Source organism: Engystomops pustulosus, chromosome 10 (assembly GCF_040894005.1).
Source record: "Engystomops pustulosus chromosome 10, aEngPut4.maternal, whole genome shotgun sequence".
In the NCBI taxonomy this organism is placed as follows: domain Eukaryota; kingdom Metazoa; phylum Chordata; class Amphibia; order Anura; family Leptodactylidae; genus Engystomops; species Engystomops pustulosus.
The window spans coordinates 94,125,351-94,150,849 of record NC_092420.1 but is presented as its reverse complement, the minus strand read 5'-3'; the positions used below and the strand labels follow the sequence as shown (position 1 = coordinate 94,150,849).

At 48.1% G+C, this 25,499-nt stretch overlaps 1 protein-coding gene across 12 annotated transcripts in view; it reads left to right on the top strand.

Annotated features, from left to right (window-relative positions):
- The window catches only part of DAB1 (DAB adaptor protein 1), a 507,503-nt gene that overhangs the window by 428,522 nt on the left and 53,482 nt on the right, over window positions 1-25,499 (top strand). For all 12 annotated transcript variants that reach the window (XM_072128817.1, XM_072128815.1, XM_072128821.1 and 9 more), the window contains 2 exons: window positions 8,100-8,239; window positions 12,812-12,910. In XM_072128817.1, coding sequence (XP_071984918.1) covers window positions 8,100-8,239; window positions 12,812-12,910 — 239 coding nt within the window. The remainder of the gene's footprint in view (window positions 1-8,099; window positions 8,240-12,811; window positions 12,911-25,499) is intronic.

Here is a 25,499-nt window from a genome sequence, read left to right as displayed (position 1 = left end):
ATTCTCACTGATGGCACCGCTGCTCTCTAGTGATGGATAGGCTGTATTCTCAGTGATGGCACCGCTGCTCTCTAGTGATGGATAGGCTGTATTCTCAGTGATGGCAGCGCTGCTCTCTAGTGATGGATAGGCTGTATTCTCAGTGATGGCACCGCTGCTCTCTAGTGATGGATAGGCTGTATTCTCAGTGATGTCACCGCTGCTCTCTAGTGATGGATAGGCTGTATTCTCAGTGATGGCACCGCTGCTCTCTAGTGATGGATAGGTTGTATTCTCAGTGATGGTACCGCTGCTCTCTAGTGATGGATAGGCTGTATTCTAAGTGATGGCACCGCTGCTCTCTAGTGATGGATAGGCTGTATTCTCAGTGATGGCGCCGCTGCTCTCTAGTGATGGATAGGCTGTATTCTCAGTGATGGCGCCGCTGCTCTCTAGTGATGGATAGGCTGTATCCTCAGTGATGGCGCCGCTGCTCTCTAGTGATGGATAGGCTGTATTCTCAGTGATGGCACCGCTGCTCTCTAGTGATGGATAGGCTGTATTCTCACTGATGGCACCGCTGCTCTCTAGTGATGGATAGGCTGTATTCTCAGTGATGGCACCGCTGCTCTCTAGTGATGGATAGGCTGTATTCTCACTGATGGCACCGCTGCTCTCTAGTGATGGATAGGCTGTATTCTCAGTGATGGCACCGCTGCTCTCTAGTGATGGATAGGTTGTATTCTCAGTGATGGCACCGCTGCTCTCTAGTGATGGATAGGCTGTATTCTAAGTGATGGCACCGCTGCTCTCTAGTGATGGATAGGCTGTATTCTCAGTGATGGCACCGCTGCTCTCTAGTGAAGGATAGGCTGTATTCTCAGTGATGGGACCGCTGCTCTCTAGTGATGGATAGGCTGTATTCTCAGTGATGGCACCGCTGTTCTCTAGTGATGGATAGGCTGTATTCTGTGATGACACCGCTGCTCTCTAGTGATGGATAGGCTGTATTCTCAGTGATGGTACCGCTGCTCTCTAGTGATGGATAGGCTGTATTCTCAGTGATGGCGCCGCTGCTCTCTAGTGATGGATAGGCTGTATTCTCAGTGATGGCACCGCTGCTTTCTAGTGATGGATAGGCTGTATTCTGTGATGACACCGCTGCTCTCTAGTGATGGATAGGCTGTATTCTCAGTGATGGCACCGCTGCTCTCTAGTGATGGATAGGCTGTATTCTCAGTGATGGCACCACTGCTCTCTAGTGATGGATGGGCTGTATTCTCAGTGATGGCACCGCTGCTCTCTAGTGAGGGATATGCTGTATTCTCAGTGATGGCACCGCTGCTCTCTAGTGATGGATAGGCTGTATTCTCAGTGATGTCACCGCTGCTCTCTAGTGATGGATAGGCTGTATTCTCATTGATGGCACCGCTGCTCTCTAGTGATGGATAGGCTGTATTCTCATTGATGGCACCACTGCTCTCTAGTGATGAATAGGCTGTATTCTCAGTGATGGCACCGCTGCTCTCTAGTGATGGATAGGCTGTATTCTCAGTGATAACACCGCTGCTCTCTATTGATGGATAGGCTGTATTCTCATTGATGGCACCGCTGCTCTCTAGTGATGGATAGGCTGTATTCTCAGTGATGGCACCGCTGCTCTCTAGTGATGGATAGGCTGTATTCTCAGTGATGGCACCGCTGCTCTCTAGTGATGGATAGGCTGTATTCTCAGTGATGTCACCACTGCTCTCTAGTGATGGATAGGCTGTATTCTCAGTGATAACACCGCTGCTCTCTATTGATGGATAGGCTGTATTCTCATTGATGGCACCGCTGCTCTCTAGTGATGGATAGGATGTATTCTCAGTGATGTCACCGCTGCTCTCTAGTGATGGATAGGCTGTATTCTCAGTGATAACACCGCTGCTCTCTATTGATGGATAGGCTGTATTCTCATTGATGGCACCGCTGCTCTCTAGTGATGGATAGGCTGTATTCTCAGTGATGGCACCGCTGCTCTCTAGTGATGGATAGGCTGTATTCTCAGTGATGGCACCGCTGCTCTCTAGTGATGGATAGGTTGTATTCTCAGTGATGGCACCGCTGCTCTCTAGTGATGGATAGGCTGTATTCTAAGTGATGGCACCGCTGCTCTCTAGTGATGGATAGGCTGTATTCTCAGTGATGGCACCGCTGCTCTCTAGTGATGGATAGGCTGTATTCTCAGTGATGGGACCGCTGCTCTCTAGTGATGGATGGGCTGTATTCTCAGTGATGGCACCGCTGCTCTCTAGTGAGGGATAGGCTGTATTCTCAGTGATGGCACCGCTGCTCTCTAGTGATGGATAGGCTGTATTCTCAGTGATGTCACCGCTGCTCTCTAGTGATGGATAGGCTGTATTCTCATTGATGGCACCACTGCTCTCTAGTGATGAATAGGCTGTATTCTCAGTGATGGCACCGCTGCTCTCTAGTGATGGATAGGCTGTATTCTCAGTGATAACACCGCTGCTCTCTATTGATGGATAGGCTTTATTCTCATTGATGGCACCGCTGCTCTCTAGTGATGGATAGGCTGTATTCTCATTGATGGCACCGCTGCTCTCTAGTGATGGATAGGCTGTATTCTCAGTGATGGCACCGCTGCTCTCTAGTGATGGATAGGCTGTATTCTCAGTGATGGCACCGCTGCTCTCTAGTGATGGATAGGCTGTATTCTCAGTGATGGCACCGCTGCTCTCTAGTGATGGATAGGCTGTATTCTCAGTGATAACACCGCTGCTCTCTATTGATGGATAGGCTGTATTCTCATTGATGGCACCGCTGCTCTCTAGTGATGGATAGGATGTATTCTCAGTGATGTCACCGCTGCTCTCTAGTGATGGATAGGCTGTATTCTCAGTGATAACACCACTGCTCTCTATTGATGGATAGGCTGTATTCTCATTGATGGCACCGCTGCTCTCTAGTGATGGATAGGCTGTATTCTCTGTGATGGCACCGCTGCTCTCTAGTGATGGATAGGCTGTATTCTCAGTGATGCCACCGCTGCTCTCTAGTGATGGATAGTCTGTATTCTCAGTGATGGCACCACTGCTCTCTAGTGATGGATAGGCTGTATTCTCAGTGATGTCACCGCTGCTCTCTAGTGATGGATAGGCTGTATTCTCAGTGATAACACAGCTGCTCTCTAGTGATGGATAGGCTGTATTCTCAGTGATAACACAGCTGCTCTCTAGTGATGGATAGGCTGTATTCTCAGTGATGGCGCCGCTGCTCTCTAGTGATGGATAGGCTGTATTCTCAGTGATGGCACCGCTGCTCTCTAGTGATGGATAGGCTGTATTCTCACTGATGGCACCGCTGCTCTCTAGTGATGGATAGGCTGTATTCTCAGTGATGGCACCGCTGCTCTCTAGTGATGGATAGGCTGTATTCTCACTGATGGCACCGCTGCTCTCTAGTGATGGATAGGCTGTATTCTCAGTGATGGCACCGCTGCTCTCTAGTGATGGATAGGTTGTATTCTCAGTGATGGCACCGCTGCTCTCTAGTGATGGATAGGCTGTATTCTAAGTGATGGCACCGCTGCTCTCTAGTGATGGATAGGCTGTATTCTCAGTGATGGCACCGCTGCTCTCTAGTGAAGGATAGGCTGTATTCTCAGTGATGGGACCGCTGCTCTCTAGTGATGGATAGGCTGTATTCTCAGTGATGGCACCGCTGTTCTCTAGTGATGGATAGGCTGTATTCTGTGATGACACCGCTGCTCTCTAGTGATGGATAGGCTGTATTCTCAGTGATGGTACCGCTGCTCTCTAGTGATGGATAGGCTGTATTCTCAGTGATGGCGCCGCTGCTCTCTAGTGATGGATAGGCTGTATTCTCAGTGATGGCACCGCTGCTTTCTAGTGATGGATAGGCTGTATTCTGTGATGACACCGCTGCTCTCTAGTGATGGATAGGCTGTATTCTCAGTGATGGCACCGCTGCTCTCTAGTGATGGATAGGCTGTATTCTCAGTGATGGCACCACTGCTCTCTAGTGATGGATGGGCTGTATTCTCAGTGATGGCACCGCTGCTCTCTAGTGAGGGATATGCTGTATTCTCAGTGATGGCACCGCTGCTCTCTAGTGATGGATAGGCTGTATTCTCAGTGATGTCACCGCTGCTCTCTAGTGATGGATAGGCTGTATTCTCATTGATGGCACCGCTGCTCTCTAGTGATGGATAGGCTGTATTCTCATTGATGGCACCACTGCTCTCTAGTGATGAATAGGCTGTATTCTCAGTGATGGCACCGCTGCTCTCTAGTGATGGATAGGCTGTATTCTCAGTGATAACACCGCTGCTCTCTATTGATGGATAGGCTGTATTCTCATTGATGGCACCGCTGCTCTCTAGTGATGGATAGGCTGTATTCTCAGTGATGGCACCGCTGCTCTCTAGTGATGGATAGGCTGTATTCTCAGTGATGGCACCGCTGCTCTCTAGTGATGGATAGGCTGTATTCTCAGTGATGTCACCACTGCTCTCTAGTGATGGATAGGCTGTATTCTCAGTGATAACACCGCTGCTCTCTATTGATGGATAGGCTGTATTCTCATTGATGGCACCGCTGCTCTCTAGTGATGGATAGGATGTATTCTCAGTGATGTCACCGCTGCTCTCTAGTGATGGATAGGCTGTATTCTCAGTGATAACACCGCTGCTCTCTATTGATGGATAGGCTGTATTCTCATTGATGGCACCGCTGCTCTCTAGTGATGGATAGGCTGTATTCTCAGTGATGGCACCGCTGCTCTCTAGTGATGGATAGGCTGTATTCTCAGTGATGGCACCGCTGCTCTCTAGTGATGGATAGGTTGTATTCTCAGTGATGGCACCGCTGCTCTCTAGTGATGGATAGGCTGTATTCTAAGTGATGGCACCGCTGCTCTCTAGTGATGGATAGGCTGTATTCTCAGTGATGGCACCGCTGCTCTCTAGTGATGGATAGGCTGTATTCTCAGTGATGGGACCGCTGCTCTCTAGTGATGGATGGGCTGTATTCTCAGTGATGGCACCGCTGCTCTCTAGTGAGGGATAGGCTGTATTCTCAGTGATGGCACCGCTGCTCTCTAGTGATGGATAGGCTGTATTCTCAGTGATGTCACCGCTGCTCTCTAGTGATGGATAGGCTGTATTCTCATTGATGGCACCGCTGCTCTCTAGTGATGGATAGGCTGTATTCTCATTGATGGCACCACTGCTCTCTAGTGATGAATAGGCTGTATTCTCAGTGATGGCACCGCTGCTCTCTAGTGATGGATAGGCTGTATTCTCAGTGATAACACCGCTGCTCTCTATTGATGGATAGGCTTTATTCTCATTGATGGCACCGCTGCTCTCTAGTGATGGATAGGCTGTATTCTCATTGATGGCACCGCTGCTCTCTAGTGATGGATAGGCTGTATTCTCAGTGATGGCACCGCTGCTCTCTAGTGATGGATAGGCTGTATTCTCAGTGATGGCACCGCTGCTCTCTAGTGATGGATAGGCTGTATTCTCAGTGATGTCACCACTGCTCTCTAGTGATGGATAGGCTGTATTCTCAGTGATAACACCGCTGCTCTCTATTGATGGATAGGCTGTATTCTCATTGATGGCACCGCTGCTCTCTAGTGATGGATAGGATGTATTCTCAGTGATGTCACCGCTGCTCTCTAGTGATGGATAGGCTGTATTCTCAGTGATAACACCACTGCTCTCTATTGATGGATAGGCTGTATTCTCATTGATGGCACCGCTGCTCTCTAGTGATGGATAGGCTGTATTCTCAGTGATGGCACCGCTGCTCTCTAGTGATGGATAGGCTGTATTCTCAGTGATGCCACCGCTGCTCTCTAGTGATGGATAGTCTGTATTCTCAGTGATGGCACCACTGCTCTCTAGTGATGGATAGGCTGTATTCTCAGTGATGTCACCGCTGCTCTCTAGTGATGGATAGGCTGTATTCTCAGTGATAACACAGCTGCTCTCTAGTGATGGATAGGCTGTAGTCTCAGTGATGGCACCGCTGCTCTCTAGTGATGGATAGGCTGTATTCTCAGTGATGTCACTGCTGCTCTCTAGTGATGGATGGGCTGTATTCTCAGTGATGGCACCGCTGCTCTCTAGTGATGGATAGGCTGTATTCTCAGTGATGGCGCCGCTGCTCTCTAGTGATGGATAGGCTGTATTCTCAGTGATGACACCGCTGCTCTCTAGTGACGGATAGGCTGTATTCTCAGTGATGTCACCACTGCTCTCTTGTGATGGATAGGCTGTATTCTCAGTGATGTCACCACTGCTCTCTAGTGATGGATAGGCTGTATTCTCAGTGATGTCACCACTGATCTCTAGTGATGGATAGGCTGTATTCTCAGTGATGTCACCACTGATCTCTAGTGATGGAGAGGCTGTATTCTCAGTGATGGCACCGCTGCTCTCTAGTGATGGATAGGCTGTATTCTCAGTGATGGCACCGCTGCTCTCTAGTGATGGATAGGCTGTATTCTCAGTGATTGCACCGCTGCTCTCTAGTGATGGATAGGCTGTATTCTCAGTGATGTCAAGGCTGCTCTCTAGTGATGGATAGGCTGTATTCTCAGTGATGGCACCGCTGCTCTCTAGTAATGGATAGGCTGTATTCTCAGTGATGGCACCGCTGCTCTCTAGTGATGGATAGGCTGTATTCTCAGTGATGGCACCGCTGCTCTCTAGTGAAGGATAGGCTGTATTCTCAGTGATGACACCGCTGCTCTCTAGTGACGGATAGGCTGTATTCTCAGTGATGTCACCACTGCTCTCTAGTGATGGATAGGCTGTATTCTCAGTGATGTCACCACTGCTCTCTAGTGATGGATAGGCTGTATTCTCAGTGATGTCACCACTGATCTCTAGTGATGGATAGGCTGTATTCTCAGTGATGTCACCACTGATCTCTAGTGATGGAGAGGCTGTATTCTCAGTGATGGCACCGCTGCTCTCTAGTGATGGATAGGCTGTATTCTCAGTGATGGCACCGCTGCTCTCTAGTGATGGATAGGCTGTATTCTCAGTGATGGCACCGCTGCTCTCTAGTGATGGATAGGCTGTAATCTCAGTGATGGCACCGCTGTTCTCTAGTGATGGATAGGCTGTATTCTCAGTGATGGCACCGCTGCTCTCTAGTGATGGATAGGCTGTATTCTCAGTGATGGCACCGCTGCTCTCTAGTGAAGGATAGGCTGTATTCTCAGTGATGACACCGCTGCTCTCTAGTGACGGATAGGCTGTATTCTCAGTGATGTCACCACTGCTCTCTAGTGATGGATAGGCTGTATTCTCAGTGATGTCACCACTGCTCTCTAGTGATGGATAGGCTGTATTCTCAGTGATGTCACCACTGATCTCTAGTGATGGATAGGCTGTATTCTCAGTGATGTCACCACTGATCTCTAGTGATGGAGAGGCTGTATTCTCAGTGATGGCACCGCTGCTCTCTAGTGATGGATAGGCTGTATTCTCAGTGATGGCACCGCTGCTCTCTAGTGATGGATAGGCTGTATTCTCAGTGATGGCACCGCTGCTCTCTAGTGATGGATAGGCTGTAATCTCAGTGATGGCACCGCTGTTCTCTAGTGATGGATAGGCTGTATTCTCAGTGATGGCACCGCTGCTCTCTAGTGATGGATAGGCTGTATTCTCAGTGATGGCACCGCTGCTCTCTAGTGATGGATAGGCTGTATTCCTTTTTATTCTCTCACTTTCCAATCATAGTGAATTCTGGGTTCTATTTAAACCTTTGGTAGTAATTGATGTGATGCAGTATTTGCTCCTCTGTATGTGATCCAGTCAGAGCTCGGGACATATGTGAGTGATTCTGTTCTCTCTGCTCTATATTATGTGGCAGATGGTGATTATTTCTGTTGTTTTCTATGATTTCTCTTTTCTTTGTTGTCTGCACCAGTTTTGCCTCGAGCACAAAAATTATTTGGTTAAAAGTCATGAGACCCCGGGCGCCGGAGCGTTTCATGGGCCTCTGGCACCTGTAGGGGAGACACTTTATTTTTATGATTACTTACAATTTTTTGATTTTTCTGTTTCCTTTTAGGCCAAGATCGCAGTGAAGCCACATTAATCAAAAGGTTTAAGGGGGACGGAGTGCGGTACAAGGCGAAACTCATTGGGATCGACGAGGTCTCGGCCGCCAGAGGAGACAAGTTATGCCAGGATTCAATGATGAAGCTCAAGGTACGGGATGGATGTTCTGTGCCTGGTCCCTACATGTCTGAGGTCATCCTGGATAAAGGATGATGTGACATCACTGCGGTCCTGCTATGATGTCATTGGTCATGAGCCTGAGCTCATCTTATACTTGTTCTATTGCATTGGAGATGGGGAAAGCATCTGGGGACTCACTGAAGTGAATATGTGTCTGATATCTGGGTGTCGGACGGCAAGGAGAATAGGGATCTGTAGGTCCCGTGAAGTCTAGCCCTGGATAAGGGGGCGTCAGGCTGGTTGGTGGCCTCTAAATACTACAACCCCACTGATCAGGGACCCTTCTCCCCTGAATGAATGGAGCAGCAGACTGATTCTTTCTCCATAGAATTAGCTGAGATATCAAAATGTGACAGTCATCCATTTCCAGGGCGTATCCATCATTCATTCATGGGAATAGGTCCTATACACTAGTCATCAATGGGGGTTCTGTAGTCAGACCCCCCAATCATCAGCATGTTATTCCCACGTTGATCTCTGCTACATATTCCTGCGGTAATAGGGTCTGCTATACTCCTGGGATAAGGGGGTCTCTGTGCTCAGTACTGCTATACACCTTGGGTATGTGCAGTGGCTCAGCTCTCCAGCCCTCAGTGTCCAGTGGCTCAGCTCTCCAGTCGTGGACATCCAGTGGTTCAGTGTCCAGTGGCTCAGCTCTCCAGTCCTCAGGGTCCAGTGGCTCAGCTCTCCAGTCGTGGGCATCCAGTGGTTCAGTGTCCAGTGGCTCAGCTCTTCAATCCTTGACGTCCAGTCATTGAGGGAAATACCTGTGCTTATGTTTTCCAGATTCTGGTGAGGTTCTGCAAGTTTTTGTGTCCAGTGGCTCCACTCTCTAGTCCTCAGTGTCTGTATAGCTCTGCTAAATACCTGGGGAAAGGTGGCCTCTGCGCTCAGCTCTGCTACATACCTGGGGAAAGGTGGCCTCTGCGCTCAGCTCTGCTACATACCTGGGGTAATGTGGCCTCTGCGCTCAGCTCTGCTACATACCTGGGGAAAGGTGGCCTCTGCGCTCAGCTCTGCTACATACCTGGGGTAATGTGGCCTCTGCGCTCAGCTCTGCTACATACCTGGGGAAAGGTGGCCTCTGCGGTCAGCTCTGCTACATACCTGGGGTAATGTGGCCTCTGCGCTCAGCTCTGCTACATACTTGGGGAAAGTTGGCCTCTGCGCTCAGCTCTGCTACATACTTGGGGAAAGTTGGCCTCTGCGCTCAGCTCTGCTACATACCTGGGGTAATGTGGCCTCTGCGCTCAGCTCTGCTACATACCTGGGGTAATGTGGCCTCTGCGCTCAGCTCTGCTACATACTTGGTGTCATGATACCATGAAGAATGGATAGAATAGAATATTTCTGCAATCAGATAGGAAGAAGCTGTTACCTGGAAGGTGAAGTTATTAAGAGTCCAGTAATCTTCTGAATCGGTTCTACATATAAGGCAGGTGGCTGAGCGGCACTGATCGCTGTTATCTGAGGTTGCTGCTGCAGCTTTGTGCTCGGATGTGATAGAATATTCCTCCCCGGGAACACAAGAAGCAATAAAAGTCACAAATAATACAGAGATAGAAGGACGAAGCGCTCAGATTGTAACAATACTGCACATTCCTCATCAGACTCACAATGAGATTATCAGGTTTATTCATTCTGCAGAGTGATCAGACCTCCGATACATGACGCGTCTCCTGGCTACATCTGCAGATTTCCTCATTTTATTATATATAAAATACAGACATAGAGAGGAGATAAGAGGTGCACACAGTATATAAGCACATATGTATGTCAGCAAGATGGTGATACATCCTATAATATAGAACCTATAGACAATCTGGATGACTGAACCATTCAACAACAGGACAGGTAATCTGGACCATTAGACACCAGGAGAAATGAATCACCAGACACCAGGATCTGAGAGCTGAGCCACTAAACACCAAGGACTGGAGAGCTGAGCCACTAAACACAAAGGACTGGAGAGCTGAGTCACCGGACATCAAAGCCTGGAGAGCTGAGCCACTGGACATCAAGGACTGGAGAGCTGAGCCACTGGACATCAAGGATTCGAGAGCTGAGTCACTGGACATCAATGACTGCAGAGCTGAGTCACTGGACATCAATGACTGGAGAGCTGAGTCACTAGATATCAAGGACTGGAGAGCTGAGTCACCGGACATCAAAGCCTGGAGAGCTGAGTCACTGGACATCAAGGACTGGAGAGCCGAGTCACCGGACATCAAGGATTCAAGAGCTGAGTCACTGGACATCAAGGACTGGAGAGCTGAGTCACTGGACATCAATGACTGGAGAGCTGAGTCACTGGACATCAAGGACTGCAGAGCTGAGTCACTGGACATCAAGGACTGCAGAGCTGAGTCAATGGACATCAAGGACTGCAGAGCTGAGTCACTGGACATCAAGGACTGCAGAGCTGAGTCACTGGACATCAAGGACTGCAGAGCCGAGTCACTGGACATCAAGGACTGCAGAGATGAGTCACTGGACATCAAGGACTGCAGAGCTGAGTCACTGGACATCAAGGACTGGAGAGCCGAGTCACTGGACATCAAAAAACTGGAGAGCCGAGTCACTGGACATCAAGGACTGGAGAGCTGAGTCACTGGACATCAAGGACTGGAGAGCTGAGTCACTGGACACTGAAGACATTGAACCACTGGACACAAAAACTTGCAGAACCTCACCAGAATCTGGAAAACATAAGCACCGGATTCCAGAGACTTGTTCACAAACCCATTAAATAAACAGTTAAGAAAGAACTAATTCACATCATGGATTTCCCTCCATGGATAGTGTAAAGTATATGGTGTAATAATATCTCTCCTGCCGTGGTCCCTGACCGCTTCCTCCTGGCTGCACCATCATCTTCTTCTCTCCTCTCAGCAGTCATGTGTCTCAGACCACTGTCTAAATATTGACAGATCTGTGACCGATCTCATTGCCATTTTTTTCATTAGTAATTTCCTTTATCGCCCTGGGAATATGCACATTAGAAATTAGGCTTAATCCCCTTCATTTCCACTTACCCAGCACTCGGCCCCGGCACCTGCTGGCAGAATACGCCATCCCGCGCGTCCGTGAAAATGTCCCCTTGTCTCGGAGACGCTGGATTCTTTTCTTCCGGATAATTGAGAGGTTTATCTGAGCGGAGGACAATGACGCCGGGGCCCGGGCGGTCGCGCAGATGAATGTTCTTGTCGTGTAAGCAGGCGCAGCGGCCTTTATCCCGAGCGGCAGGACATCAGGGTTTCTGCTCCATCTTAATCATTTCTATTTTTTGATTGAAGTCTGAACAAAGCCTAAAGGTTTCCCTCCGAATAATCACCGCTAATGCATCGTCCCGGAGAAGCCAAGTCATAGCTGACATTTATTGCTCCATGGATTTCATAGAATCCCGGATCAGATACAATGTAACAATATTTACTTTACACAGAATCCTTCATTCCATCACTTTTTTTGTATAGATTTGAGTACACTTTCCACACCAGCTCCTTACAGCTGTCAAACTCTCTGCTTGCTGTCATTCTATATCATTCCACAGTCCTGGAATTTCAATCCAATATATATTTCACAGTCCTGTTGCTACTAACAACAGGAAAGGTCTTATTACACATCTCTCCAGGGACAATACATATCCCCGTCTGCAGCCTACATGGTTACAGTTGCTGAAAGTTTCCCTTGAAATGATAAAATTCTGGCTCCTGTAGTCACCACTAGGTGGAGCTCACTTCGTGCTGACTAAAACGACACCCATTCGATGCAATAATGAATCTGTATGTAGTGAGCTCCCCCAGGTGGTTGCAGATGGAACTACACTGGATGTTGCAGATTTCTTTCTGTGCACTTGTATGTTGCTGCGACCATTTAAACCATTAAAAAATGTAATATTAATATTCATAGTAATTGTTAAAAAGGACAAACCGTATAAAAGAGGTGCATAGTGTTACAAGGATTTCATTCCCAGTACAAGGAGATACAGCAGATAAATAACAGCAAAAATGACACTGTTGCAGTATGTTATTATAATAGAGCATTTTCTTGCCCAGGAGTAACCACAATATAATGTAATATATAAATATAATATATAGAAATTCCCCATAGAACTCATCTCCCTTGCGGAGCTGTGTATACTGTGTGTCAGCCCAACACATTTCAAATGTACAAACCTTCTTCCTTTAGTCACCACTAGGTGGAACTCACTTCACGCAGACTCAAACCTCACCCATTGGATGCAATAATAAATAATCTGTATACATAGAGCTCCCCCAAGTGGTTGCAGATAGAATTTGCAGACATGGACTACACTGGATGTAGATTTCTTTCCCTGTGCTTGTACTCTGGTGATCGCCTCCCCTCGCTGATTTCCCACCTGTTACTTAGTTCTCCAATTCGACCTGAATCCCTTCCATGGAAAGTGATTGAACGTTGCAGCAGCCTTGTCGTTCCTGCATCAAGTTGAATGTTTCAAAGAGCCTCGGAATAATGGGGTCACCCTTTAACCCAAGATCCTGTGTTTTTTCCTCCTCTCTACAGGGTATTGCTGCAGGAGCGCGATCAAAAGGCGAACACAAGCAAAAAGTCTTCTTAACCGTTTCCTTTGGAGGAATCAAAATCTTTGATGAAAAGACGGGAGTAAGTAGACGCGCAATCTGCCGTAACCACTAAGTACACCTGGGGAGCAGGGGGAGCGGGGGGACCCCATGTGCAACACATTCCCCCCACCACCTGCTCAACGTCTTCCCCTTTCATGGCTTCACTGTTGTAGAATTATATCCCCCTCATTCCCTGTAACAAATGTCTCCGTTCCTTATTATAAAGTGGACTTTCCCTTTAAATCCAAACACATGACCCGGATCTGGTTCACAGTTGGGTCACAGTTATGGGTCTTGTAGATCTCACAGCTTTCTGATAATAAGAGTTAAATGATTGCTATAAAAAGTAAAGCAGCAAGAATGTGAAAAATGGACTTAGTTTACAAAATTGTAGCACTGGGGGCAATGCCTGACACTGCTGTGCTCTTAGCTCTCTGTATTGAGTTGCTCCAAAACCCCTCCCCTCTGCCTTAACTGACTGCTGTAGTATCCAACCAGAAAACGGCTACAACAGAGGAGAGGGGAGGGTCTGTGGAGCAATGTAATGTAGAGGGGCTCACTTACTAAGGGCTCCGCGGCCGCATTTCCGTTGGGTTTCCCGAATGTTTCCATTTTGCGCCGAATTCCGCTGGGAATTTTGGTGCACAAGATCGGATTTCACACTACAGAAATCGGGGGCGTGGCCGTTGGCCGACCCGACAGATTCGGAAAAATCGTGGAATTTAAAAAACGAAATGTGTCGTAAGATCAGCGCTTACTTGCACCAGGAGAAGAAGCAGGTGAACTCCGGCGGACCTCAGCGCAGCAGCGACACCTGCTGGATATCGGGCGCACGACCTTAGTGAATCCCGGCAGAACCCAAATCCACGCCGGAGAACGCGCCGCAAGATCGCGACAGGACTGGTTAAGTAAATGAGCCCCAGAGAATTAAGAGCACAGCAGTGTGAGGACCCGCTATCAGTGCATTCAGAGAAGCTGCAGATATAAATTCCTCCTTCGGTCAAGGTTTTGCCTGTTCCGCTGATTTTAGGGCCAGGAGCGAATGTGACCAGTATTTACCAGTATGGTTGTCCTTAATATCCTGACCTAATAGGATGGAACGCCCCTTTAAGAGGCAGTCATGGGGCAGGATTTGGTAGTCAGTAATCATTCTAAAGTTTGTAGTTTTTTCTCTCCTGAACTTCTTTCTTTTCCTATTAAACATAGCTCCATTTTCTACTTGAATATCCACTCCAATCTTAAAGGGATAGTCCCATCTTCTGAATTGGTCCTTAAAGGGACAGTCCGAATTCATGATATTTCAGTACAAGAACATTTATTTTTGATTATTTTAAAGCATCAGTAACTTGGCACTTGCAGGTCTCTGGCCAATATATAGTTAATGTCAATTAATATTTTCCACTTGTTTAGAGAAGATTATGCAGATTTTTGCCTTGAAAGCAAGCGCTTCCCTTCAGATGGAAGCAAGCAGACATACTAATTGGCTGATATCAGACAGAGATGTATGGCGGCCGCTACTATCGGAGGCGAGCAGGCTGTTCTGCAGCAGCCGCAGCCACCAGGGACTCGGCTTTCTTGCTTGTGTCTGCTCCTCTCCGCAGACATGTGAGTGCAGCTCAGGGGGAGCAGGGGACGTAACCACCTGGATGCCACAGATGGGGGGACCCTGACATACACTTTTGTCCTGATTAAGAGGCGCAGCTAGCACTTCATCAGTCCCGCAGAATGTGCTGGAAGCAGCGGATTTGGATACACATCAGGGGGACGGAGGGAGCAGCTGCGGGGGTTGTGTAGTCTGACAATTAAAAATGAATATAATCACCGCATGAAGAATGGATGAGAAGGCAGAGGAACTGCTGCGGGGATATTACTAGTGTTCACATTGTCAAGATCTCTGCTTGCTGCCAGAAGCAGTAACCCTGTACACAGCCAGTCCTGCTCCCTGTCTTGTAACACTTATATCCAGCACCCACAATGCTCTGTGAGCTAAAAAGCATGGACTCCTGACTGGTACCTTGTAATTAACTTACAGAGAGATGTGATGTGATTAGCTCACAGAGCGTTGTCTACACTGGACACAATTATTCACTCCACAGCGGAGAGCAGGATGAGCTGTGACTGCCTGATGATAGGATTCTATCCAGTCCAGACAATGCTCTGTGAGCTGAAAACATCAGAGGTAGATTCACACATCTCGTTAATTTAAAGGGGTTGTCCAAGACGTTAAAAAAAAGTTCACTGCCCGTAGAGGCTCCGTCACCCAGTGGCCTACTGATACCTACAGCTTGGTTCTGAGCGAGAGGCTACAAACATGACTCTGAGCCGCTTCTGTCAGGAGGAAGGGGCCCAAATTTCTTCCCACTTTCGGAAGAGAAGATCTTCCGATGCGTCTCTGTATACAGTGGATGGAAACTTCATCCCTTTTCCCGAGTTTATTGGTTATTAAACAGTGAAGTCACAGCCATCAGTCCCTGGATTATTATTTGTAACCTCGTCGCCGTGGCGATATTAATTGTCGTATTAATTATCCGTATTTCTGCTCATCATTAGCTGATTAGCCGCGAATACGAGGGTGGATTTTTATTAAACTGCGTCGCTCTCTCCTCCAACATCTCCAATTAATGAGGCTGTTTACTGAGTGCGGACCCCGTGGAGGTTCCTTAACGCCGCCGCTAATTACTTGTTCGTTAGCAGGAGAAAAAAAATCTGTTGTTTTGTTAAAGAAAAAATAAATAGGTACGAAGGAGGGATTTAAAGGGACGGCGCATTTGCTGAATCGTGGTGACAGTGATATAAAATAATGGGGCTTATTTACTAAGGGTCCACAGATCGCATTTCTGGACGTTTTCATGATTTGCGCCACTGGGAGGGGTATTTAACTGGGGATTGTGTCGCATGCGATGCTGGAATTCATGCGACAGATATTGGGGGCGTGGCTACGGACGATCCAACGGGTTCAGATTGAGCGTGGGATTTAAAATAGTGTCACAAGACAATGGGGCACATTTATTTACCCGGTCCTGTTGCAATACCCGATCTGGACGGTCCGGCGAAGATGAAGTCCGGCGCGATTCACCAAGATCATGCACCCGATATCCTGCATGTGTCGTTTCCCCGCTCAGGTCCCCGGAGTTCGCCTTCTTCTTCCTGGTGCATGTAAGTGCATTGTCCGTGTATAATGCGCTGTGCGGGGAGTCACTAAGATCGTGCGTCCGATATCCTGCATGTGTAGCTTCCCTGCTCAGGTCCCCGGAGTTCACCTTCTTCTTCCCGGTGCATGTAAGTGCATTGTCCGTGTATAATGCGCTGTGCGGGGAGTCACTAAGATCCTGCGCCCGATATCCTGCATGTGTCGTTTCCCCGCTCAGGTCCCCGGAGTTCGCCTTCTTCTTTCTGGTGCATGTAAGTGCATTGTCTGTGTATAATGTGCTGTGCGGGGAGTCACTAAGATCGTGCGCCCGATATCCTGCATGTGTCGCTTCCCCGCTCAGGTCCCCGGAGTTCACCTTCTTCTTCCTGGTGCATGTAAGTGCATTGTCCGTGTATAATGCGCTGTGCGGGTAGTCAATAAGATCTTGCGCCTTATATCCTGCATGTGTCGCTTCCCCGCTCAGGTCCCCGGAGTTCACCTTCTTCTTCCTGGTGCATGTAAGTGCATTGTCTTGCGACACAATTTGAGATGTTAAATCCTGCACGTTGTCCGAATCCGTCGGATCGTCCGACGGCCCGTCCCGCCGTTTTGGGTCGCATGAAAGCCGGTGCCGATGCGGCAAAATCCAATCGTGTGCGCCAAAAACCCCAGTTAATTCGGAAACCCAGACGGAAATGCGTTCCGCAGACCCTTATTAAATGTGCCCCAATGCACTTACATGCACCAGGAAGAAGGAGGTGAACTCCGGGGACCTGAGCGGGGAAGCGACACATGCAGGATATAAGGCGCATGATCTTAGTGACTCCCCGCACAGCGCATTATACACGGACAATGCACTTACATGCACCAGGAAGAAGAAGGTGAACTCCGGGGACCTGAGCGGGGAAGTGACACATGCAGGATATCGGGCGCACGATCTTAGTGACTCCCCGCACAGCGCATTATACACGGACAATGCACTTACATGCACCAGGAAGAAGAAGGTGAACTCCGGGGACCTGAGCGGGGAAGCGACACATGCAGGATATCGGGTGCAGGATCTTAGTGACTCCCCGCACAGCGCATTATACACGGACAATGCACTTACATGCACCAGGAAGAAGAAGGTGAACTCCGGGGACCTGAGCGGGGAAGTGACACATGCAGGATATCGGGCGCACGATCTTAGTGACTCCCCGCACAGCGCATTATACACGGACAATGTACTTACATGCACCAGGAAGAAGAAGGTGAACTCCGGGGACCTGAGCGGGGAAGCGACACATGCAGGATATCGGGTGCAGGATCTTAGTGACTCCCCGCACAGCGCATTATACACGGACAATGCACTTACATGCACCAGGAAGAAGAAGGTGAACTCCGGGGACCTGAGTGGGGAAGTGACACATGCAGGATATCAGGTGCAGGATCTTAGTGACTCCCCGCACAGCGCATTATACACGGACAATGCACTTACATGCACCGGGAAGAAGAAGGTGAACTCCAGGGACCTGAGCGGGGAAGCGACACATGCAGGATATCGGGCGCACGATCTTAGTGAATTGCGGCACAGGGCATTATACACGGACAATGCACTTTCGGTGAACTCCAGCGGCCGGATAAATAAATGAGCCCCAATTTTTGGACTTTTGTCATTTTTGCAGTTGTTCGCTGCCAGCTGTGCGGTATTTACGTAATTCTGTTCCCTTTTTAAAGGGACAGCCGCGAGGATAGATCCGCCATCGCCGCGCCTCGTTATGGCGTTCTAAACGACAGACGTTCGCTTCATTTAGTTTGTTATACTTGATGTGTCATGGAACAAATGTGCGATACACAAATGAGGATTGAGGATCCCTCCGGAGCGCTCCCGGACGTTTTTGATTTATTTTTTGTCGCATTTTTTAATCTTAATCACTGAACATTTTGCAAATGAGACTCAGTTACCGAAATATAACGTGGAGTTTTCTTGTAGATGTGAAGTGCGGAGCATTTACAGACTTAATGAAGAGGCATCTGTCAGGCAGCGAAGTCGCGGCGTCACTTCTACACGGAAAACGCTCGGCCCATATGTCTGACATTTCACACAAATATGTTTATGTTGTTTGCCAAATGTAGAGCAGCTCCAGATCTCACCCAGCGCGAAAAAAAGTGGAGATCTTTGTCACTGCGCCTTTAAATGTGACGTAATAATCGGATGATTACATTGTTGCGGAATATAATATTTACAGCACAGGGTTCCATTTACAGGAAACCTACCATGTGATGTGATGCATTATGAAGCAAACATACCTTGAGACTGCTGTAGCTACACTGATGCAGAAACATATCTTGTTTAATCCCTGAGTTGAGTGGTTTTGCTGAATAAATAATTATAAAATTATGATTATGAGGCTCTGTCTCTTCTGTGCTGGGACTCCTCCTCTCACATTAGTCATGCACTGCTCCAGAGAATGATGTAATCGCTGTGTTGTGCCTGAGAGGCAGAAGTAATCAATCGCTGCACCATCCCCCAGCTCAGTCATCCAGCTCAGGTTGATTAGTCCTGTCTGGACAGTTCAGGAATCTCAATGTGTAGTGTGTTTATGAACTGTAGCAATCCAGCTTTCCCAAGGCCCTGAATGTTATAAATGTTTTTACAGCAAAACCACTCAGCTCAGGGATTGAACAAGATGTGTTTCTGCATCAGTGTAATTACAGCATTCTCAAGGTATGTTTGGTTCCAAAGGCATGAAATCAAATGGTAGATTTCCTTTAAAAACACCCAAGATTTTAAGTTGCTTCCTGCTCCGGTGGGGTATGAAATGTAATTTCTAGAATTCCCTCTTTTATGTGAAATCTCGTCCATTTACCGATTTAAAAAAATATCCTGCAAAGTGACAATGAACAGAGAAGAGTCAGATTTTAGCTAAGATGATCAAGTTTGGAGGCTGGAGAAGAAGCGTCTTTGGTTCTGTACCTAGAGACATACTGCTGGTGTCATTTTAAAGATAAGATAAACAGCCTTGGGATTCTGGGTGCTACAGAACCACAGATACAGGGAGTTAAAGTCATAGTTGTGATTGCGAGCTGCGGATGAAGATCATATTAGTTCATATTTATCAACTTCTCATTGGTAAATATTAGACATTTAGTCCCATATCCATCACCAGCGGCAATGCCAACTTTTACCAGATTTTAGTAGGGTTTGCAAAAAGACTGTGATATATTTGTGCTGTGGCTTGTAGTGATGACATCATGCAGGTGCTGTGGGTTGTAATCATGACATCATCATGCAGGAGCTGTGAGTTGCAGTGATGACATCATCATGCTGGTGCTGTGGGCTGTAGTGATGACATCATCATGAAGGTGCTGTGGGTTGCAGTGATGACATCATCATGCTGGTGCTGTGGGTTGTAGTGATGACATCATCATGAAGGTGCTGTGGGTTGTAGTGATGACATCATCATGCTGGTGCTGTGGGTTGTAGTGATGACATCATCATGAAGGTGCTGTGGGTTGTAGTGATGACATCATCATGCTGGTGCTGTGGGTTGTAGTGATGACATCATCATGCTGGTGCTGTGGGTTGTAGTGATGACATCATCATGAAGGTGCTGTGGGTTGTAGTGATGACATCATCATGCGGGTGCTGTGGGTTGTAGTGATGACATCATCATGCTGGTGCTGTGGGTTGTAGTGATGACATCATCATGCGGGTGCTGTGGGTTATAGTGATGACATCATCATGAAGGTGCTGTGGTTTGTAGTGATGACATCATCATGCGGGTGCTGTGGGTTATAGTGATGACATCATCATGCGGGTGCTGTGGGTTGTAGTGATGACATCATCATGCTGGTGCTGTGGGTTGTAGTGATGACATCATCATGCGGGTGCTGTGGGTTATAGTGATGACATCATCATGCAGGTGCTGTGGGTTGTAGTGATGACATCATCATGCGGGTGCTGTGGGTTATAGTGATGACATCATCATGCGGGTGCTGTGGGTTATAGTGATGACATCATCATGCGGGTGCTGTGGGTTGTAGTGATGACATCATCATGCGGGTGCTGTGGGTTATAGTGATGACATCATCATGCGGGTGCTGTGGGTTGCAGTGGTGACATCATCATGCGGATGCTGTGGGTTGTAGTGATGACATCATCATGCGGGTGCTGTGGGTTATAGTGATGACATCATCATGCGGGTGCTGTGGGTTATAGTGATGACATCATCATGCGGGTGCTGTGGGTTGCAGTGGTGACATCATCATGCGGATGCTGTGGGTTGTAGTGATGACATCATCATGCTGGTGCTGTGGGTTGCAGTGATGACATCATATGGCAAATGTTTAGGTAAAAGTGACAGGTTTTTGGTCTGTAGAGGATTTTCAGCCTCTTGTTATAAATCAGAATATTGTAATTCACTGACAGCAAGCAGAGATCTGGATAAAAGTGAGGAATTGATTTGTAGGATCCCCACAGATCCTGGGAATGAAGGGGCTGCAGTACTGGGGTCTGACCTCTGGGCCCCCTTCTTCTCCCTGTGAGGTGCACCTCATGGTTATGAGGCAGCCCCCTCCTCCCAGGACCCCCGAGCAGCTGCTTCTGCTCCTCTTAGATTATTCCAGCAGTTCTGGTTATGGTTTCCCATGGCCCCGGGTTAATGTTCCTGTTCCCAGCCCCGGGGGGGGGATGATTATCCCTCACCGGATAGTGACAGGTAAAGTGGCTGATGGCAGATGGATGTGAGTTGGGGGGGCGCTTACAGCCGGGGGGGGGGGGGTCAGACGTGGTCGTCATAACTCACTGCTCCTCTACAAGGGTCTGCGTTATCCCTCATTCTAGTAATATTATTACTGGAAAAGCTCCTGTGCAGGCACCTAGACACCTGCATGTACTGCCCCCCACAGGCCGCAGCGGGTATGACAGGCGCAGCTGCTGATCTGTCCTGTCTGCAGGATTGTAATGGCCGCGGTGCTTTGTGATGTAAGGAGCACCCTGGCACCTTGGCACATTCCCTGTCCTCATTCACATCATCACAGGATAATAGAAATACTCTGCCGGGATAAATGTGATCATATGGCAAGCGTTTAGTGACAGGTTTTAGGTCTGTAAATGAGAATATTGTAATTCACTGACAGCAAGCAGAGATCTGCATAAAAGTGAGTAATTTGTCACCAGGGCGTGGTTGGCTGATCCTGCAGCTCCCTTATTGGTTAACACTCAGATTTCTCAGGGCCCTGATCAGTAGATGAGCTTAGATACGTGTGGATGTACCACCGTGGCGTTCTTAGTGCGTCATAGCGCAGTGATGGCGGATAATCTGCAGCATTTAGCGGAGGCAGCACAGACGTCTCCATACAATATTTAGCGGTTTCCCAGTTGCAGGGGTGTGAGCCGGGTCATGGGGGGCTCCGGAATCGGGTCAGGATAATTGCGGCTGCAGAATAATGTGGACTCCAGGGACCGGATTATTTCTGGGTGGGAGGAACCAAATGGGCAGCGCCTTGTGATGTCATCAGGTGCTCATTATATGTGTCCTATGTGTTATATAGACCTGTATGTTTCCCCCGCATGGTCTCTATGTGCAGGGACCCCCTCGCTGTATCCCCCTCCTTGGTCTAAATGTGCAGGGACCCCCTCGCTGTGTCCCCCCTGCATGGACTATATGTGCAGGGACCCCCTCGCTGTGCCCCCCGCATGGTCTATATGTGCAGGGACCCCCTCGCTGTGCCCCCCGCATGGTTTATATGTGCAGGGACCCCCTCGCTGTGCCCCCCGCATGGACTATATGTGCAAGGACCCCCTCGCTGTGCCCCCCGCATGGTCTATATGTGCAGGGACCCCCTCGCTGTGTCCCCCCCGCATGGTCTCTATGTGCAGGGACCCCCTCGCTGTATCCCCCTCCTTGGTCTAAATGTGCAGGGACCCCCTCACTGTGTCCCCCCTGCATGGTCTATATGTGCAGGGACCCCCTCGCTGTGTCCCCCCCGCATGGTCTATATGTGCAGGGACCCCCTCGCTGTGCCCCCCGCATGGTCTATATGTGCAGGGACCCCCTCGCTGTGCCCCCCGCATGGTCTATATGTGCAGGGACCCCCTCGCTGTGCCCCCCGCATGGTCTATATGTGCAGGGACCCCCTCGCTGTGCCCCCTGCATGGTCTATATGTGCAGGGACCCCCTCGCTGTGCCCCCCGCATGGTCTATATGTGCAGGGACCCCCTCGCTGTGCCCCCCGCATGGTCTATAAGTGCAGGGACCCCCTCGCTGTGCCCCCCGCATGGTCTATATGTGCAGGGACCCCCTTTCTGTGCCCCCCACATGGTCTATATGTGCAGGGACCCCCTCGCTGTGCCCCCCGCATGGTCTATATGTGCAGGGACCCCCTCGCTGTGCCCCCCGCATGGTCTATATGTGCAGGGACCCCCTCGCTGTGCCCCCCGCATGGTCTATATGTGCAGGGACCCCCTCGCTGTGCCCCCCGCATGGTCTATATGTGCAGGGACCCCCTCGCTGTGCCCCCCGCATGGTCTATATGTGCAGGGACCCCCTCGCTGTGCCCCCCGCATGGTCTATATGTGCAGGGACCCCCTCGCTGTGCCCCCCGCATGGTCTATATGTGCATATCCCCGGGGGTCGGGCAGAGATATAAGGGGCTGATTGCAGGATACACGCAGTAAAGATGCTGTAGATTATTACATGAATGATAATTGATCTTTCATTGTTTCAGTTTCAATTCTCACTTCTGTTTCCTCGCTGAGGCGCGAGGCATGCGGTGCCTCACTGTGGTAATTACCTTATACCCAGGGTTAGTGCCGACCTGTAGAGCCCGCTTGTGTTGGCGCCTTGTCTCAGCTCATGGATGACAGGGACACATTTCTGTGGAATAATTAACATTCTGCTGCGGTGATGACATTTCCTCTTATAACGATCAATTGCCGGCGGTAAATATCACGTTATACCGGAACAAGCGCCGAAACTTCATCCACCGACACGAAGCGACTTGTGTGGCGACTGGAATCAGAGTCATTTTATATATGGAGAAATCAGAGAAAGTTTTACCAGAGCAAAAAGATACATGGCTGTATCCAGAATATCCCAAATCCTCTCCTGTGACATCACTGTGTGTATTATCTGTGTACTGTGACATCACTGTGTGTATTATCTGTGTACTGTGACATCACTGTGTGTATTATCCCTGTACTGTGACATCACTGTGTGTATTATCTGTGTACTGTGACATCACTGTGTGTATTATCCCTGTACTGTGACATCACTGTGTGTATTATCCCTGTACTGTGACATCACTGTGTGTATTATCTCTGTACTGTGACATCACTGTGTGTATTATCCCTGTACTGTGACATCACTGTGTGTATTATCCCTGTACTGTGACATCACTGTGTGTATTGTCTCTGTACTGTGACATCACTGTGTGTATTATCCCTGTACTGTGACATCACTGTGTGTATTATCCCTGTACTGTGACATCACTGTGTGTATTATCCCTGTACTGTGACATCACTGTGTGTATTATCCCTGTACTGTGACATCACTATGTGTATTATCCTGTACTGTGACATCACTGTGTGTATTATCCTGTACTGTGATATCACTGTGTGTATTATCTCTGTACTGTGACATCACTATGTGTATTATCCCTGTACTGTGACATCACTGTGTGTATTATCCCTGTACTATGACATCACTGTGTGTATTATCTCTGTACTGTGACATCACTGTGTGTATTATCTCTGTACTGTGACATCACTGTGTGTATTATCCCTGTACTGTGACATCACTGTGTGTATTATCCCTGTACTGTGACATCACTGTGTGTATTATCCCTGTACTGTGACATCACTGTGTGTATTATCCCTGTACTGTGACATCGCTGTGTGTATTATCCCTGTACTGTGACATCACTGTGTGTATTATCTCTGTACTGTGACATCACTGTGTGTATTATCCCTGTACTGTGACATCACTGTGTGTATTATCTCTGTACTGTGACATCACTGTGTGTATTATCCCTGTACTGTGACATCACTGTGTGTATTATCTCTGTACTGTGACATCACTGTGTGTATTATCCTTGTACTATGACATCACTGTGTGTATTATCTCTGTACTGTGACATCACTGTGTGTATTATCCTTGTACTATGACATCACTGTGTGTATTATCTCTGTACTGTGACATCACTGTGTGCATTATCCTTGTACTATGACATCACTGTGTGTATTATCTCTGTACTGTGACATCACTGTGTGTATTATCCTTGTACTATGACATCACTGTGTGCATTATCCTTGTACTATGACATCACTGTGTGTATTATCTCTGTACTGTGACATCACTGTGTGTATTATCCCTGTACTGTGACATCACTGTGTGTATTATCCCTGTACTGTGACATCACTGTGTGTATTATCCCTGTACTGTGACATCGCTGTGTGTATTATCCCTGTACTGTGACATCACTGTGTGTAATATCCCTGTACTGTGACATCACTGTGTGTATTATCATGTACTGTGACATCACTGTGTGTATTATCCCTGTACTGTGACATCACTGTGTGTATTATCCCTGTACTGTGACATCACTGTGTGTATTATCCCTGTACTGTGACATCACTGTGTGTATTATCCCTGTACTGTGACATCACTGTGTGTATTATCCCTGTAGTGTGACATCACTGTGTGTACTATCCCTGTACTGTGACATCACTGTGTGTATTATCCCTGTACTGTGACATCACTGTGTGTATTATCCCTGTAGTGTGACATCACTGTGTGTATTATCCCTGTACTGTGACATCACTGTGTGTATTATCCCTGTAGTGTGACATCACTGTGTGTACTATCCCTGTGCTGTGACATCACTGTGTGTACTATCCCTGTACTGTGACATCGCTGTGTGTATTATCCCTGTACTGTGACATCGCTGTGAGTATTATCTCTGTACTGTGACATCACTGTGTGTATTATCCCTGTACTGTGACATCACTGTGTGTATTATCCCTGTAGTGTGACATCACTGTGTGTACTATCCCTGTACTGTGACATCACTGTGTGTATTATCCCTGTACTGTGACATCACTGTGTGTATTATCCCTGTACTGTGACATCACTGTGTGTATTATCCCTGTACTGTGACATCACTGTGTGTATTATCCCTGTACTGTGACATCACTGTGTGTATTATCCCTGTAGTGTGACATCACTGTGTGTACTATCCCTGTGCTGTGACATCACTGTGTGTACTATCCCCGTACTGTGACATCACTGTGTGTATTATCCCCGTACTGTGACATCGCTGTGTGTATTATCCCCGTACTGTGACATCGCTGTGTGTATTATCCCTGTACTGTGACATCACTGTGTGTATTATCCCTGTACTGTGACATCACTGTGTGTATTATCCCTGTAGTGTGACATCACTGTGTGTATTATCCCTGTACTGTGACATCACTGTGTGTATTATCCCTGTAGTGTGACATCACTGTGTGTACTAT